The sequence below is a fragment of the Globicephala melas genome, chromosome X, assembly GCF_963455315.2.
Source record: "Globicephala melas chromosome X, mGloMel1.2, whole genome shotgun sequence".
Lineage (NCBI taxonomy): Eukaryota > Metazoa > Chordata > Mammalia > Artiodactyla > Delphinidae > Globicephala > Globicephala melas.
The window spans coordinates 46,654,978-46,674,283 of record NC_083335.1 but is presented as its reverse complement, the minus strand read 5'-3'; the positions used below and the strand labels follow the sequence as shown (position 1 = coordinate 46,674,283).

General features: G+C 36.3%; 2 protein-coding genes across 2 annotated transcripts in view; both read left to right on the top strand.

The window, feature by feature from the left end:
* Positions 1-19,306, top strand: part of DIAPH2 (diaphanous related formin 2) — an 887,427-nt gene that overhangs the window by 204,501 nt on the left and 663,620 nt on the right. The gene's annotated exons all lie outside the window — the stretch shown is intronic.
* RPA4 (replication protein A4) lies at positions 1,355-2,238 on the top strand. Its single transcript, XM_030840555.3, is given in 1 exon segment — positions 1,355-2,238. A coding segment is annotated over 1 exon segment (780 nt). The 3' UTR covers positions 2,135-2,238.

The following is a 19,306-nucleotide window of genomic DNA, read 5'->3' as shown; positions in this document are numbered from 1 at the left end:
ATTAGTCGGATGGTTAGGTCCTCTTTGATTATGTAAAATATGGGTCCAGAAGTTAAACATCCACATTTATATGAAAATCTGTACTCGGATAACAATTATTATATATTTATTTATAAAATAAATTAAGTACATTGGCTCTATGATATTTTTCCTTTTTAACTTGAGAAGTAAATATAGTTTTGTATTCTACAAGTTTTAGATATGTCATTCACACATTTATGTAATCTGGGATAGCAAGATTAGTTAATTTTAACCAATAAAATAAATAAGAAAATATTAATAAACTCCTCAAAAATCTACACATTTAGGCTATTACCTAGGTACAAAGGATTTTTAAGGAAGAAGTTCTTGCCAATGGTGGATTCCAATAACTGATGTTCTTTTATTAACTATAAAAAGCCTTTCAGTTAATTACACCCCAAATAAAATGTTTTTATAGGGAAAAATAGATTTTCAGTGTAATATGAAAATATTCTGGGATCTTCTTACACAATTACTAAAATATTAAGTTCAGAAATTACTGGATAAGAGTATATAGAAACCCTATTTTGATTTTATTCTTGTTTTTCCTAATATATGATGGGATTTGTACTTCCCTGACCTATCCACAGAGCCTTGAAAATAATTTAGAGCTCAGTTGTTTCATTTGAATTTATGTATAAATTGAAATATACTATTTATTTTTACCGATAATGCATTTGGCAGAATAACTGGAAAAGTGTAATTCTACAATAAAAAATTTAAAAAGGTAATGGTAAGATATGACTTGCGTTTGAATACGATAATTATTCAGAGGTGGCTGTCTCGACATTTTTTCCAGAATGCTTCTGGTTTTAATGATTTGCAAAAGTTTACTGGTGGACAGTAAACGCGGTGTGTCGTCCCCCATACCCCCCTCCCCCACTGCCGCCTCTGCCGCCTCCACACACAAAGTATACTGAACTTATTGCTCTGAAAATTGCTGTTGAGTGGTTGAGTGAGTTGAATAAATGAGGCTTTTAGAAGTGACTACAGAAGTCGTTACATTTAGGAATGAAGCAGGGGTGGGGGGAACCTGGTAAAAATGCATTTTTATAAAGATACCGAGAACGGTCTGAAATTACACGCAGGTCCTTTAAGATGTAGGGGAGCCACTACCCGACAGCTCCAAAGAATTGTGGGGCGAAGTGAGAAGATGGCAGGTCTTGATTGGTTAGAGACAGCTGCATCCTGGCAGGTGATTGGCTCCACAGTTGCATGGGGCTGCTTGTGTCGTCACAATCCCAGCATTCCGTTGTAGCCTGCCTGTGGAACTCGCGGAACTTGCTGACAGGAGCCAAACCCCACCCCCTCGTCTGCCGGAGCTGCCCTTAAAATGAGTAAGAATGGGTTTGGGAGCTATGCCGGCATCTCTGCTGCAGGCGGAGCCATCGGAAGCAATGACCCACCGTCTCAGGGCAGGGTAGCTCTTGCTTTTAAGTCCATACGATACAGGTCCCGAATCCAGGATATTATACCTTGCTGTGTAAACCAGCTGCTCACCTCCACTGTGATTGATGATGTCTTCATGATTAGGGGAATCGAGGTTTCCCTAGTCGCTATCGTGGGGATAATCAGGCAGGCAGAGACGGCTACAAATTACGTTCTTTACAAGATTGATGATATGACCACCAAGCCTATCAACGTCCGCCAGTGGGTCGGCAGAGATAGAGCAAAGCAGGGGATAACTCTCCTTCCAGTGAGAGTATACGCCAAAGTGTTAGGTATCCTCAAATCTTCTGCGGAGGTGAAGAGCCTTGAGGTGTTGAAAATCCGTGTCCTGGAGGACACGAACGAGTTCACCACACATATTCTAGAAACGGTTAACGAGCACATGATGCTGGATAAAGCGGCCTCTGGGCAAAGTGTCCCTGTTGTTCCCTCAGAAATGGATGAGGCCCAGATGCACAGCGATTACCACCCCGACTTCATCCGGAAGGAGGTGCTGCGTTTGATTCAGGAGTATCCTCGATAGGAAGGCAAGAGTGTTCGTGAGCTCCAGACCGAGCTTAGCAACCTGAGCATCGGGACCATCAATCAAGCCATTGAGTATCTGACCGTCAAGGGCCACATCTACCCCACTGTGGATGGGGAGCGTTTTAAATCTGCTGATTGAAGCAGTGAAAACTTCTTTCATTTTCTGAAGACTCTGCCTCCAGTTGTGACTGAGTTTGACTGTTTGACTTTTAGGAAGTAGATTTCTTTAAACAAAAGATTGGAACTGGCATCCTTTTGGAACTTCACTGCTTTTCCAACTGCTTTGAACTTTTCTATTTTTCTAACTATATTTGAAGCTCAGAGGGAGATGGCGATGGATAAATTGACTGGCCTTTTTGTAGAGTTTACCAGCAAGCAAATGAAAACACTCTTGGACAGATGATTTTGGAGGAGAAAAGGTATAGAAAAAGTTGAAAATTATTAGTTGCATGGGAGCTTCTTCTGTAATACCTACATATTAGGAGAAAGTAGATGCAGTCAAGGAGCCAGTTAAGAGACAAAAAAATATTCTGTTGTTTTTACATTAGACTTATTTTCTATGTTTGGATTTAGCATATTATAGTCATATTAGTATCTCTTGCTAAATATAGTAGTTGATTAATTCAGATGTGCTAAAGATAGCAGTTTATGAATTCAGGCACTCAGTTCAAATGTTCATTTAGTGATTTGCTCTTACACTGTAGGTTTATGTTTTTTAAAAGATAAGATTATACTATGTTTAAATGGGAGGGTCAGCTTTGACTTTTTTCTTAAAATATGATTAATGATTGTTTCAAATACAATATGGAGATATTTGGATTAAATTACAATCTCTTGCAGTTGCATAGTACAGATACCAGACTTTTTGTAAGTTTCATGCTCTGATGTATTATTTATAGTACTAAATGCTCTGTTTTATGTATAAGAAGGTTTTATTCTTGTAGGGTAGACAAACAAAAAGTAATAATAGGAATTTTATTAAACTTTGCAAGTTTAACCAAAATTTATTTAAACGTTTTATTAAAGCACCTTTGCAAATCTTTACCTCCCTGTGTGATATTTTTCTAAATTCATTTGAAAAGCCTATAGTTTTGTTTTTGAATATTAATATTGTAATTATCCAGAATAATTTTTTCTCTTCTCTATATGATATCAATAACATACATCCTATTTGTAATAATACATTTTAGTATAGGTTATATGACTTATGTGAGGCTTTTAAATAATTGAACACACTAAGCACTCAGTTGTACATACACTGAAGGTGGTATCTTTCAAGTTACTATCTCTGTTACATTAGTGGAAAGAAAAAATATATACATTCATATAGGTAGAAGAGAAAAGCATTACTTGTCTCAATCACAAAAAGAAGGTGCAAAAACAGAAAATCTCTTAAAAGCCAACAATCCATACTGTTAGAATGTGGCCTCTTTTTGCCAGTTCTTAGGAAAACTTATCAACAGTTCTTGCTTAAGCTTCCTGAGGCATAAATTTAACTTTTCTTCCCTTCAAAAGCAAGGAAGTCATAAATGACACTCTTTTGAAAACCACAAATGGTTAACATACTATGAACGTGTTTGTTATTTAAATTATCAGACATCTTTCCAAATTCTAGTCTTCATAAACATAAGAAATTCTGAACTACTCTTCGTCAAAAAGGTTGCCTGCCCTGGGAAAATCATACTGAAGGAGAGACAGATGAGGGGCATATTTCTTCCTCAAGATGTCAGTGCGGAAAGAAATAGTCTAAGAGACGTAATATTCTTTTGTGGTATCACTTATACAAATGCTGGAAGCCTGAGATTAAAATCTGATATTTATGACTTCATAGGTCACTTTCCTAATTGTCAAGTTGATTCAATTGGCGGTTGGCTGGGTAGTCACCTTTCCCCTCACTCTAGGAATATTCCTAGAGCCAAAAAAGCTTTTTTTGGCTGTCTTTGTTGCCTGGGAACTGATGCTATATGTATACCCGAATTTAAGGCCAGGGACCACCCCCACTTCCTGCCTCATCCTTTGAGGGGGACTGTCCTCTATCTTTGTGACTTGGGGTACTTTTTAGCTTTGTTAATTACCCTAGCACCCCCCCCCCCATTCTTCTTGTGCTTTACTGGGTTTCTGCTGCAGGTAAGGGACTGCGATGGAAGAATACTAAGTAGGTCTAGCTATAATGTGAAAGAAAATCAAACATTTTGAGGCAGAAACAATTGCTAGATTGCCGTACATGCATATTTAGTGCATGTTAGGGGTAGCAGATTTTTCAAATTCATTTTAAACCATCCACTTGGTATGCAGACTTCTTTTTCAATTTTGTTTAGATGGTGAATAAACTTGGCCAGTGCTCCCCTTCCTCTCCAGTTCTGCCCTGTATGTGAGCCAAATCTTTGAGTATAAGACAGAAATCCTGGGGAAATACCATTGACTATTTTCAGCAGGGACATTTAACTCTGAGGAACATGATAATTGATAATTATAAGCCACTGGGGGTTGTTTTTCTATGGCTCATAGGCATAAGAAATGTATGCATTTATATTGAAGTTGATTCTAAATGAACGGAATAAATAAATTTGAAAATGTTTTCAAGTCAAAGCTAATACTGTCATCACAATTGTTAGTACTTGTTTTATTTTACCTACTAAATTTAGATTTATATTTTGAGTAAATTATAAATTGTATTTTTACAATTTCCATTCACTTATAATGAATGAAAAAAGGTAACCACTGAGAATTCTTTAGTCATTAAACCGTTAGTGAGCAACTACTATATGCAATAGGAGTTAACTTTCATTTTAATAAGCTTAAATTTAATTGACTTATGAAATACTTATCAAAAATAATAATAGTTAATATTTTAACATTTATATAGTACTTATTATCTGCTAGGCACTGTTCTAAGAGAGAGAGAGAATGTGTATGTGTGTGTCCCTGTGATTTATAATCGAGGTCCCTGTGCCTCGGCTTATATTTCCAGCTCAGACCTTTCTCTTGAAGTTCAGACCCCATCTCCAAATGTCTTCCCAGATGCCCTACAGACATCTTTAAAACATTAAAAAATAATAGCAAGGAACACTTAACATATATACCATTTTTTATCCCCCAGGAAATGTTCTAAGAACTTGAAATACATACAACCGGGGAATCATTATGATTAGTATTAATATTGTTCTCATTTTATAGATGAGGAACTTGAGCCTCAGAAAGGTTAAGTAATTTGCTCTATTTTAATGTTACATGGCTAGTAAGTGTCAGAGCTAAGGTTCCAATCCTGGGTCCTTATCCACTTCTTTGTACTACCTCACAATAAGGAAAGTCTTTTAAAATATCCTCCTTTCATTTTTGTCACATACTAAATATTTTGACTTTATTCCTTTCATTAAAATTTGCCTGACTTGAATTTTTAAAAAAACACTATGAAATATTTCAGCAACAAGTATAGAGGAGAATATAAAAACACCTCTGTATTCATTACCAGTTTAAGAAACAAAATTTATTTTTATTATAGTTGTAGAGAACTTAGCCATATAACTCATTAATGTTTTATGACACTATAACATCCTTTGAGCCTGCATTTACACTGATTAAAAAATCATCTGAAAGTCTACATCTTCTATAAACCAATGCATTTATTTTTTGAAGTGTACTATCTTAAGAATATATATCATTGCATTGAAAAGTAGTATTCTTATGATCTCATGGCTCTTTGTAGAGAAATTTGGGACTCCTTTGCTCTATACATTTTGGATGATACCTCTAGTAATTCAAATGCCATCCATATATTATTCCTATTTACCATTATATGATAAATCAAGAAAGATTTTTACTTTTACTATTGAGAATTACTATTTTTCTTTTTTTTTGGTAATACCTTAGGTTTGAGCAGTTCAATGAATAGCACTTAATATTATGTAGTTTGTTTTTATATAGCAGATGGATATCCCAGAAAGGAATAACAAATTCCCCTTGTCCATATGGGGCCTGCATATGGAGCTTACATTCTAGTAAGAGAAGTCAGACAATTTAAAAAAAAAAAAAATATATATATATATACACACACACACACACACACATACATACATACATACATACATACATACATACATACATACATACATACATACATAAAATGTCAGGTTGTGATCTGTCCTGGGGAGGGAATGTTGCTATTTCATATCACATAGTCAGTGAAGGCCTCCCTGACTTTAGTGACATGTGAGCAGAGATCTAAAGGAAGTGTGAGAGTGAGCTGTGTTGTCCACTGGAGGAAGAACATTGTTGGAAACAGGAAGCAGCAGCAGCAGCAGCAGCAGCAAATGTCTGTTCCAGGAATGTCAAAGAGGCCAGTGTGGCTGGAGGCAGAATTGTGAGCCATTGGTAGGACTTTGGCTTTTACTGTGAGTGAGCTGGGAAGCTGTAAGAGGGTTTTGAGGAGAGTAATGGCCTGACCTGACCTAGGTTTTTAAAGGATAACTCTGGGTAGAAGCAGGGAGACCATGTAACATGTTGCAGTGAAGGAGCTAGAAATTTCACAGGAATTCTAGAGACAGCCGTATAGCTGTGCTTTGTGGAGGCCGATATGGAAGGTCACTTGACATCCCAAGGTAGTCCTAGAGCCTGATTATTTTTGTCATGAGTCTTCAACTCAGCAGCAGAAATTCATGGTGCCTGTCCCTGATTTGTTCATTGTGAACATGGATTCTATATGAGTCTGCTTCTTTTCTTGATATTAACTGCCTGGCCTTTGCTGTATTCCTCATTTAGAATTCTTAATGGGGAGATGCTGGTCCCCATTTGTTTCTGCTCTGGCAAGCTTTTCATGCCGGACCACCTCAGCCTACAGGCCCACCTACGTGCTGGCCACACCTCTGGTCAGGTGACCGTCCCTAATCGAGTCAGTCGTGTCCTTGGGAAGGGAAAGGGAGGCAAGGTGATGTCCAGAATTTGTCCATCTCAGAAAGTGTCTCTGGAGAGTGTTGCCCTAAGAAAAGGAGGAGGGGCTTCCCTGGTGGCGCAGTGGTTGAGAGTCCGCCTGCCGATGCAGGGGACACGGGTCGTGCCCCAGTCTGGGAAGATCCCACATGCCGCGGAGCGGCTGGGCCCGAGAGCCATGGCTGCTGAGCCTGCGCGTCTGGAGCCTGTGCTCCGCAACTGGAGAGGCCACAACAGTGAGAGGCCCGCGTACCGCAAAAAAAAAAAAAAAAAAAAAAAAAAAAGAAAAGGAGGAAATCAATGTAAGAATAAACCCAAGGAAGAGAATAATTTGTATAATAATAAGTAAATTATACAGAAAACAAAGAAAAAATAGCGTGTAGAGGGAAAAATCACCTTGAATGCATCATGTCTTATTTGTTATATAACAGTAAAAGAATCCTTGAAATTGAACAGTAATCATTTAATATTATTCTTCCTTATGTAGAACTATCATTAATGAAATTAAATTTTGTTAGCCTTGTTCTCTTTATAAAGAAAATTTTTCTGGATACTAGTATGAGAGAGAGCACGTTATATGATAGAGTACCACTAGAATACCAGTCATGATATCTGATTTCCAGGCCTTGATTTCTCACTCTCTATGACCTTAGTCCAATCAGTGCACTCTTTGGGCCTCAGTTTTTCCATATGTAAATGAGATTGGAGCCGTCCAGCTCTAAACTTCTATGTTCTGTGTTCTCTTTTGCTTAGTTCCAATCCTCTTACTTTTGCTATAGGAACTAGATTATTAAGAAATTATTTTGAAGAGTGAGAAAAATGTTCCTCTATTAAGACTAAAAGATTTCCTAGCAATCTGTTATTTTCTTGCATTTGTAAATATATTTAACCAACTCTGGACAGGTATTTAGTTTTATTTTATTTTTTTTAAAGGTATTTAGTTTCCTTTAAAATATTGAAGGAAGCAGTTTCTGTGTCTCTGTTACATAACTATTTTCCAAAGCTGATATTCATTGGAATATGGGCATTTGCCCTCTTCATGGCTGATTTGCTTCTGTACCAGTTTTAACTGATTTCTTTTTGTTCAGCCCCTAGTAAAATAATAAATATATAGACACTCATACACACACTAATAGCTTTACTAAACATTTTCAAAGCACAGTCATTTCAGAACATTAAACAGAGTCATGATTTTCAAATTCATATAGTATTTATTCACTTAGATGATAAAGGCTCTAAGAAAGTAATTTCTTTATATTATTTTTCTGCTAATGGCAAATATTTAAAAATTCCTTTTATAAGCCATCATTAACTGGCCATATCCCAAATCACTCCATTACTATACATTCCTTCAACATTTATTTTGTACTGTACACATTCACCTGCACCTGCTTATGCTGTGTAATAATTTCATGCATGTATGTCTGCTTTTCTCATTTCTATTTTAGACTCCTCTAGGGAAGGGAACCTCTTGCCCTCTTATTTGTTTCATGATGGCAGTTACGGTGTAATTTATATACAATAATGTGTGATTTGATGTAGATGTTGACCCACCATCAGTAAAAACCTATGCTTCTCCAGCCATGAGAATGAATTTGCATTAATCTGGCTCTATTTTGTGGCCATGCATTTTAAGATGTAATCGGAGAAAAAGAATGAAGCAAGCTTCCTCCATACAAGAGTGAAACCTGTTGGTTTGATTTGAACCATATTCATCAGCTACAGACAACGTAGCATGCTTTCCACGATGGTCTTTTTATGGTTGTATGGTGAGTTAATGAAACTGAATGTTTACAACTCTATTTAACACCCTAAAAATCCATGAGTTTTGACTATAAAGTAAATCCCAATCTGCCACCACAAATCGTATTAGACTTTGCACATACCATGGTCTGTGTGTTTCAGAATGACAACTATGTTATTTACAGATTTTTGTTCATATTCCTCTACTAAAGTTTATGAAAGGAAGCAGTGCCTGCTGAGAAATGACCAATGAGTTGGGACGATTTTATTCCCAGCCAACCCATTACAGGATGCATAGGTACTTGGCAATACATTTTATGAAGATCCAAAGAAATGTGTAGCAATAAATCATTGTCAGTAAGCTTTCTCAACACATGACAAAAACAAGAAATACTGGTTTGAAGAATAGTATGAGAGTTGTGATTGTGTAGAATTCTTTCAGAGTTGTTGCTGAAATTGCCTTATAGCTTGAAGGGTATGTTACCCCACTAGGAAACTGTTTTTTTCTGTTTTGCTTTGAATCTTAGTTATCTGCCAAACTCATGGCATAGTGTGTATATTCCCTTTCTGTGACGATAGCTTCCTCAGCCAATCTTTTCAAGCAGGTGAAAACAGATAAAATATCTTTTAGAGTTTCTGTAGGTGTGGTTATTTGCATTACCTCTGGCATATTTGTTTTTACTTGATATTTTCGAACTTCCCTTTAGATTTAAACATATTTTTCTAGCACATTAATATGCATTTTAATATAATCATCGTAATGAAAATAGCTGACTCTTGACAGTAATACAAATTAGGAGTAGAAAGTACTTTCTGAATTATGGGTGTTAATAACTATTTGAACAGCCTATATTAAATGCATTAAAAGCTTGGCAAAGCAGCTGACAGTACTTAGAAAGTTAATATAACGTTAGATGCAGATCAATACTCTAAGAACATTTTGCACTGGACTACTTATGAAAAGCAGAATAATGAGGACAATTTTTTATGGTGCAGAAATGGGAAGAGGACTTAAAATTGTGAGCACATCTCATAAGGCAGCATTATGTGCAGTATTGCGAAAGCAGAGTTGTATTTTAAATTTGTTTACTTTAACTTTCAAATGCATAAACCGTTTTAGAAGACCCTAGTACAGTTTTACATAGACTAGAAAATAGTAAATTCAGAGTAGTTATGTCAAATTGTATGCTTTCTTTTAAAATCTTGGTCAACAATTTGTATTAACAGCAACCATGTTGGCTCATTTAGCTAAGTTTGTCCCACAAATATTCAGTGACATTGAATTTTAATTATATAATATTAGCTTCAAAACAGAATTTTAACTTAATGCAGATCCAATATTATATCTCATAATACAACCAAACTAGATCTATGTGTCCTATATTATTTTCAAAAAGAAAAACATAGGAACAGCAAATACTGACTTGGGTTTCTGCAGTATTGTTTCAGTTGGAGAAAATGTTAGAGACATTAAAGTAGAATAAATGATGGCTCCTATGTTGGTATTTATTTTATTATTATATAGGAAGCTCCACCAAGGCAATGCATTTTCTCATTTAAATGATGTGTTTTAAATTTGAAAACCAATATGTATATATAATAATTGTCTAAAATAATTAGAGACTTGTAACTGGACATGTAATTATAAAGGTATATAAAATCTAGCAGCAGAGTCTAAGCACAATAGTTAAATGGATTTCTAAATAGAAGGTGAACTTCTTTCCATTTAAAAATATCTTATATGCATTTTATTGTATTTTCTGTATATTCAAAACTAGCCTTGGGAAGAAAAAGCTTATAAGTATGCGTTGTTTGAGATATTTTTATTTTGCTTTATATGAATTAATTTAACTAAAGGTCTTGGACACATACTAGGGTTTTATATACTTATTATTATGGGACTATTACTAAAGCAATTGCAGCTTTCAATAAGAGATGCAGATATCCCAATACCATTAAGATGAGGGTAAAAATACAAGCTCCAAGTAAGGTGGGAATGTGGTAGTTTTCAAAAAGTCTAGGACAATGTCAGGTAGTGATTTGAGTATAAAATAGTTCCAATTTTCCCCATAGCCAAGGGGAAAAAAAGGCAGAGTATTGACAGACATAGCTGTTATCTGATGAATGACAGTGCATTTATTTTTCAGGGAAGGACATTCTTTCTGATTTTAAACTCAGAGAATTTTATTTTGTTTTTCTTTAAACGAGGGGTATTGAACACCACAGTAGAGTGAGTCTTTGATAGTTTTCCATAAAGTACAGAGGATTTCTGTGAATGTCCATTTCCTCCATGGGGCCTTGAGTTAAAAAAAAAAAAAAAAACCCACAAAGTCATAATATTTCTACAAAGACCCAGAGTAATAGTACTGGTATACAGCTTCCCCATAATCCAAGCTGCTACCAAGGTGTACTTGAGTAGTGTCCCTGAGGCTCTCCCTCTGGAATATCTATCATCTCTGCTGGACTTTTGATAGGAGCTGGATAGCTGACAATTCACAATTAAGATGCCAGCTAGGGCTTCCCTGGTGGCGCAGTGGTTGAGAGTCTGCCTGCCGATGCAGGGGACGCGGGTTCGTGCCCCGGTCCAGGAAGATCCCACATGCCGCGGAGTGGCTGGGCCCGTGAGCCATGGCCACTGAGCCTGTGCGGCCAGGGCCTGTACTCCACAAAGGGAGAGGCCACAATAGTGAGAGGCCCGCGTACCACAAAAAAAAAAAAAAAGAAAGATGCCAGCTAGCACCTGAAGCACAGGTATTCTGTGTAGTCGATTGAAAGAAGATCCATGTGCACTAGATAACAGTGTTTGCTCTATGACCCCAGCTGTTTGATCGGTGTTAGATAATGGGCAGCTAATTTGGGGAGATTTCCCACCTGGTCAGTAAAGCTGCAGGTGTATGGCCTCTCACATCGGGCAGTTTAAACCTGAAAATCTTCTGTTGAGATGGAATCCATGAAGGGAGAACATAGAAGCCAGTATAACATTGTAGTGTACTTTGAAAAGGTAAATCAGCTTCAAGTGAGATAGCTAGCTTAGTAGTCTGCCATATGAATGTAAATCTCAAACCTTCATATGCTCAGAATCAACCCACTCCTATTTGTTAGGTCTGTTCTGCAGCACCCAGCATTACTGAAAATACGCAGATTTGGTCTAATTCTATTTTGGAGGGTGCTGCCTGAATACTGAGTATTGCTGTAGGTTTTTTTAGGGCAAGGCTATGGTACCATACCACCCTTGACACCAGCTTCCAAGAGAGTTACCTAGATATCATTTCTTAAATTGGTACATTCAGCATTCATTCATCAAAAAGTATTAAAGACTAAGTGCTAAACTGGAGTGTTAAATGGATTTTTAAAAATTGAGTTATCATAAATTTCCGTATGTGAATTAACATTTGTCAAAGAATAAGAATACCCTGAAATGAATCCAGCACTAAAACTATATTAAGCATTTTTCTTTGATATAGAAAATGTTTAAGAATTTTGTAATGTTGTTGAGGTCAACATTATAAGCATCAATTAAAATGGCAAAATATTTTAATTGTAAGTGGTATGGGACATTGCCCTAGGGATATTCTCTGACCTTATGACATGTTTTGTATCTTGAAAAAAACTTCTGTCAGTTTATTTCCTCATCATTACTTTCTCCCAGGAATAGAATGCAGGATACACTGTGCTGTGTTATCATGTGAGCTTTTCATTAATTTTGGTTTCTGCTATTATTTAGTATTGTTTATAAATGACAGAATTTATTTTACATGTTGGAATCATGTGTTTGCTGATGACAGTAGTTTGATGCAAGCATTCACCTTCATGCATTTCTCAACTCTTTCAAATGATCTTGGAAAATTGGAGTAATAAAAGTTAAGAAGAGACAGCCATAGAGGAGTTAATTTCGAGGGGCAAGAACAAATTATACATGCATATGGATTTTTCAAATATGTGGCTGGAAATTTCTGAAACATTGATAGGAGGGATGCTAGATAAATATGAATTATCAAATAGTGCTGTGGAGATACAAGCACCATGCTGAACACATACTGTGGAGCTTAGGTAAGCATGATTCTGGACTTAGAGCACTCGTCCATCTATTCAAGGATTTGGCTCTGAGCCCTGTGTGTATGATTTGGTATCATCTTTGAGACTCCTTGTTCATCACACTTGCCCATTTTCTCATTTGCAATATCTCTTGCATAGTTTTTACGTTTCTATTGTCAATACTCTAGTTCAGGCCTCATTCCCTTTGCAGACAGGAATTGACAGAGGAACTGATTGTCCAGCAAAGAGTTCACTGTTCACTGGGTTTGTTTGTTATAGCCAAAGTGAGCAAGGCAAAGCACAGAGGGATAGAGAAGTTAAGGAGGTTAGCAGGAAGTGTAGGGGAGGAAAAAGTTTTACTCGACCCTCTTAGGGTCCCTGGCTGTGACTGAAAATTAAACTGACAAAGATTAACAGGAGAAAGGCATACAAATTTTACTGAATTTTTACATATACATAGGAGCCTTCACAAGAGGATGAAGACCCAGAGAACTGAACAAAGCCAGAAGCTTTTATACCTTTTAGACAAAGAAACAACAAATTTGTGAGAAATTGACAAGACAAAGGGATTTGGGCTAGGGGTAGTAAATGGTGAAGAAGTAACTAGGATGATAAGGGTTAGTTTAACAAAGTTTTTTTATACAGCCTTCTGCGCCCTCAATTCCCTGCCTCGGATGATAAGAATGCGTTTCCTTCACGTGGTACATACAGGCAGGATGGGTGACTTTTACATGGGAGATTTATCTCCTGCTTTCATGGGAGAAGGGGCTGGGTTGGGGAGCAGTGAGGTCAGAGTGACCTTCTTGGTTCTGCCCTTTTCTCAGACTCCTTCAGCTTAAGATATTCATTATGCCAGGGTGCCATATTTTGGGGTGTTGTGTTCTGAACTCCATCGGAAGCAATCCGATGGCTGACCACTTCATTAGTGCTGGGTAAGGAAGCAAGTAAGGCTAACCAAGAACTATTATTCCCAAATTAAAGTTGAATGGCTCCATTTTTTCCAGGTGCTTCCTAATACTTGATTATTGTGTCAGGCTAAATATCAACTAACAATTGCTACATTTTTTGAAGTGGATGTTTACAGATCTGTGCTTCACTGGTATGTCTACAATCTATAATAATGAATTGCAATATGGCAGGGCTCTGCATCTGTGCTGAGCAAGTTAACTATTTTATTTATTGGTATATGGGAAGAAGAAAGAAAGTATATTTTTGAATATCCCCTATGTGTTTATTGTCTAAAGTTTCCCTTGCTTCTTGATAGAATCCGTAATAAATAATTTTAAAAAATTCCTCACTGGTATTGCTTTCACATCTAAATATACACATTGATGATATTTGAATATATTTTAACTTTTATCCAATATTCCTTCATGAAAGGAAAATAACCAAAAAACTTGTAACCACTAATTGGTGATATATTTGTTAATTGTTGATAATACAGTTGAATGGGAGGTATGTAAGGACTGAGGAATGATTGATTCCAATCATGGTTTTGCCATTAACAAGCTCTGTGATCTAAAACAAGTCAATAAAATTCTTTTATTTTCTTCATCTGTAAAATGAAGGAGCCAATATGGAGTAACAGTTTAATTTCACAACCAGTAAAGCTACTCTTGTGAGTGCATGTTCTTTCATAGAGGTTTGTTTATAAATGAAGATAAAACCTTGTTGTTAATTTAAGTTGTGTCTGTTTCGGTTTTTAACTGTTCCAATTGAAAAGAAAGTCCTTGCATTTTTTTTTTTTTTTTTGCGGTACGCGGGCCTCTCACTGTTGTGGCCTCTGCCGTTGTGGAGCACAGACTCCGGACGCGCAGGCTCAGCGGCCATGGCTCACGGGCGCAGCCGCTCCGCGGCATGTGGGATCTTCCTGGACCGGGGCACGGACCCGTGTCCCCTGCATCGGCAGGTGGACTCTCAACCACTGAGCCACCAGGGAAGCCCGGTCCTTGCATTTTTGAAGGAGGTCAAAGTTACTTAAGCAGTTAAAGCATTATGCTTTCTTTAAAAAGCATTCGTATGTTTTCAAAGACTTATCAAATATTGTAACTTTAGGAGTAGCTATGTTTCTAGATTTTTCTGAAAGTGAGTGCAAGGCAGGTTGAATATGGTAGAAGGCTAATATTTCTTTCTTAGGGACTTTATTATACTGCATTGTAATCCTATAAAGATTTTATCTGTATGTCATATACAGTTTATTATTATTGTTTTGTTGTCATTGTTTTAGATGATTTATATCACTGTGGAAGAGAAAAATAGTGAGTTTTTTGGTTTAATTTGTGTTAGATAAGCCTTAACAATTCTCATGGTGTTTAATGTGGGGTTATTAAAGATTTTGACTGTTCATTATTCAATGATTATGTTTTGAAAAAATTTATTAAAGTTGGATATATTAAGATGTTTAACTATATTTAAGAGTGCACATATGTACATACAGGTACACACATAATTTCCATAGTATCTTTATCAGTTTTAGGGGAAGGGGGTTTTAAAATATTATATAAAGATAAACTAGAAAAGACCAGAAATTTACCATTACGGATCACATTCTGAGACAATAAAACATTTGAACTTGCTGAGATTTTTTGACATCCACCATGAGGACCCAAAGAAATGGTTCTTTGTGGTTTGGTTGCGGTTATCCTGTGCTAAAAATATTCAGGAACATTAAATTTCTTTGATCTTTGTCTACATAGCTATCACACTCTATAATGAGTCTTTAATTATATGTTTTTGGAACTGCACCTGGTAGGTGAGAAGGACTGTTGCATTTCTGTTGTTCAGTCATCAAATAGCAATTATCTTTCAACTCTCCTTACCCCTGTTACCATGAAAGAGCATTCACTGACCTTCTCTGCTGCCCACCAGAGCCAGTTAGTATAACATGCAGATTGGTGTAGGAAAAACTGAAATGTGTGGCGGTACCTGCTAATACCTCTCTGCTTTCCTCCTTGCATTCAAAGAACTTCTAACCTTATTCACAATAAACTTGGTGTCAGCTCTCTTTCATTTCCAGGGTGTATAAATTAGGAATGTGATTTCCTGGAGTAAGTTCATTTTAACAAAATTCCACTACTAAAAGAAATTGGACGTCCTGTGGAGTGTGTGATAGAATTTTAACTTTATTACTTAGCTTAGGAAAATACATTTTTCTTGTGGAAGTTAACATTTTATTATAAGTTTGACTGGTTATATCACTAAGAAGATGACTTAAGTATGCTAACATAATTATATTCACAATTTCAAACATACGAAGAAAATTTAAAACATGACTGGCTTTTGCTTGAATGTTTGGAATGGTCTTTCTCCCTGCTTCCCCTCTATTTACTATAGATTAAAGACTCTATTTTTAATTTCATTCACATTTTTGGTACATTTTGTTTTCATCATTACATTAGGCTAAGACTGTCTCTTATATTTTTCTAAGAATACTTTTTAAAGAAGGGTGGGGAGGAAAATATTCTTTGCTCGATAGCCTTTTGGGCATTTTAACAGATTTGGACTTAAGCCATTATGACTGTCTCCAAAGTATTGATAATTTTGAGAGCTTAAGAAATTGATTTTAATAAATAAGAAACTTTTATCCTTTGAGGGAGAATTTTACTTAAACTATTGCCCTCAGGAGATTTTTATATGTAACTCAGGCATTTACAATTTGTTGTGAGCAACTCTTAAAAAAATGTGTGAGTAGCATGAAACAGAGCAGGATTTTTCCAATGAGACCTGATGGGGAGAATAAATGCAGCCAGGTAAAACCCTCTTAAGCAAAAAGCAGAGGATATAGGGAAAGATGGAATGTCTTCTTTGGTGTTTTCTAAGGAAATTGTAACCTGTTTCAATAGTGAAGTCAAAACCACTGAGAGCTGGAAAATTGACATATTCAACCTTTTTATGAATCAGGTGAAATAAGTGGTCAGTGAATATCATGCTTCAAAGGGATTTGTACAAATGTCTGGAAATGGCAGTGTTACAAATAATAGATATTCTAAATTGGTCAGAAATAGTTCATGTACTAATCTACCATGATGAATAGTTTCGAAGGACATTGAAATGCCCAAGGGTATTGTATTTACTTTCATGGAGACAAACCTGAGTGGATATATATTTTTTTATCTGGTTAAGACCAAGGCAGTCACAGCATATACAAATCCATGTTGTTTTTGTTGTTAACATTTATCTTTTTCACGGATGTATGTTATTGATAGTGGAATTATCTATGAAGTTGATTTGGCTGAACAAATTATCCTTTAAAAAGGCTGAAAATACTAGGTTTTTCTTGGCTATTGTTTGGAGATGTTGATATATGGACTGAAGGTATGATACTGTTTGCATTGGGTTGTGCATTAGTTTTAACCACCCAGCACCCTTTTTCTTTCCATAAGGACCTATAACTAAGGTTTGGTTTTAATTTCACTGAAAACATTACATTGGCAACATTGGTATTAAAATGAGATGTTTCCCTGGTATTAAAATATGTAAACACCATTTGCAATCATCTTTAAAGTCTCCTCAACCCTTTGAATTAGTTGTTTCATGTCTTATAATTTTACCAATTTTATCAATTCCCCCAAGAAACTCTGGACTGTCCTTCATTTTATTTGATGTTCCAGTGATTTGGGTTGTAGTATGAGATTACACATGGGAATAGAACACCATTAGAGAGAAATAAAATTCTTTGTACAAAACACATAACCCTCTATACTAGCCTTTAGCACTGTACAAACAGTGATAAAGGGATGACATGACTAATATTGGACTTCGGCACATGAGACCAATTGCCTTTACTGCTTATGGGACTCATGATAGAACTTCCTAATTTTATCTTTAAGCCTTTTGAAAGAAAGACGTGAATCTGGACAGTCTAATTATAAATGTGCATGTAGTCACTACTTCCTGTTATATCTGTATTGCGTATAGTATACTGAACTCATCCGTCCACTAATCTGATTTTAGGTTATATTTACATGAACTGTAATTAAATAATTCAGAGTCTGAATGTCCAACTTACGGATAAAAGGTTGAAGTTTTTGGAATCTGTGAAGGATTTTCCTTTACATTTATGTGTGAGGGAGCAGAACATCATTTCCTCGTAAAATAGGCACATTTATAGAGTTTTCCTCACTTTGTTTTGCCCTGGAGAGCTAGAGAGGGGAGAATCTTGCTTTCTCGTGGACTTAGTGTTCAACAGATCCTCTGATACTTTCATTTAAATATAAGATTTTCTTTCCTTTGATCATGCCAATCAGTGTAAGTGGGCCCTTTAAAAATAATGACCTCAGAAGTTCTGAAAGCCTGGGGTAGATTTCTGTTTTAAAACCTTGATATATTTAGATATCTTTCTGTCAGAATTATGCATGAACTATAAATAGACTTCTCTCTCTCTGCATATCCCCCTTCCCCCACCATTGTAATTTCTATGTCTATTTCAGTGTGAATTGGCCAGCATTAATATAGTAATGAATATACACAAAGTTGAATAATAGCAATAAGTTAAAGAAAGCACATGATGTGATATGAGTGCCAAATATTTAAATTATTAAATCTTTTCCAAAAAATCAATCAGTAGAAGTTTAGTGTCTATTTAGATTCTTCTGCATATTTCATACAATTAAGATACTTATCAATAAATGAATGGATGAAATGTTATTAAGTGTTAATATTTTTGAAAAGGAGTCTTTAATTTATGCCTAAAATCATACTGTATTTTGGACAAGAAGATTTAAAGAGCATTCAAGGTTTTGATTTTTAATATTTTCAGAAATATCTTAATACAAGTTCACTGTGCACGATTTCATTTAATAGTCACAAAAGCCTTCTGGGGTACAGGTACTATTCTCCTCCCTATTTTAAAGCTTAGAAGTTTTAAGTAACCGATCAAAAATAACACAGCTAGAATATGACAGAGATGGGATTGGAACCTAGATCTATCTTCTTCTAAAGCTTATGCACTTAACCATGTCACTCTGCAATCTCACAGAGATAGTCCATTGATGAATGGAGGCTTATTTTTCTGACCTTTGAGTAAAGGTGGGAAAAGATCTCTAATTTTCTTTCTTTTTTTTTTTTTTTTTTTTTTGCGCTACGCGGGCCTCTCACTGCTTTTGCCTCTCCCGTTGCGGAGCAACAGGCTCCGGACGCGCAGGCTCAGCGGCCATGGCTCACGAGCCTAGCCGCTCCGCGGCATGTGGCATCTTCCCGGACCGGCGCACGAACCTGTATCCCCTGCATCGGCAGGCGGACTCTCAACCACTGCGCCACCAGGAAAGCCCAATTTTTAACTTCTTGAGCAATATAGGGATGTTGGACTGCCTTATAGATATAGCCACACCTTTTATACCTAAGGTCAGAAAATACTGTCTCATTTTGGGTCAGTCCTCTTCTTCCCTAGAAAATTTTCCTGGCTTCTTTTTCAGTGTTCAGATCTAATCTTGGACTCTTGCTCACTCGTATGTTAACTGTCCTCACTGATCTTTCTATTGTTTTTGTTTGGGTGATTCATTTGTTCCACCTGGTCCCCTGTCAAGTCATGGTTACAAATATCACCATGTATTTGTAGCATGTGAAGACAACTCTTTAACGTAGGTAACTTGATAACATAAAATCACCA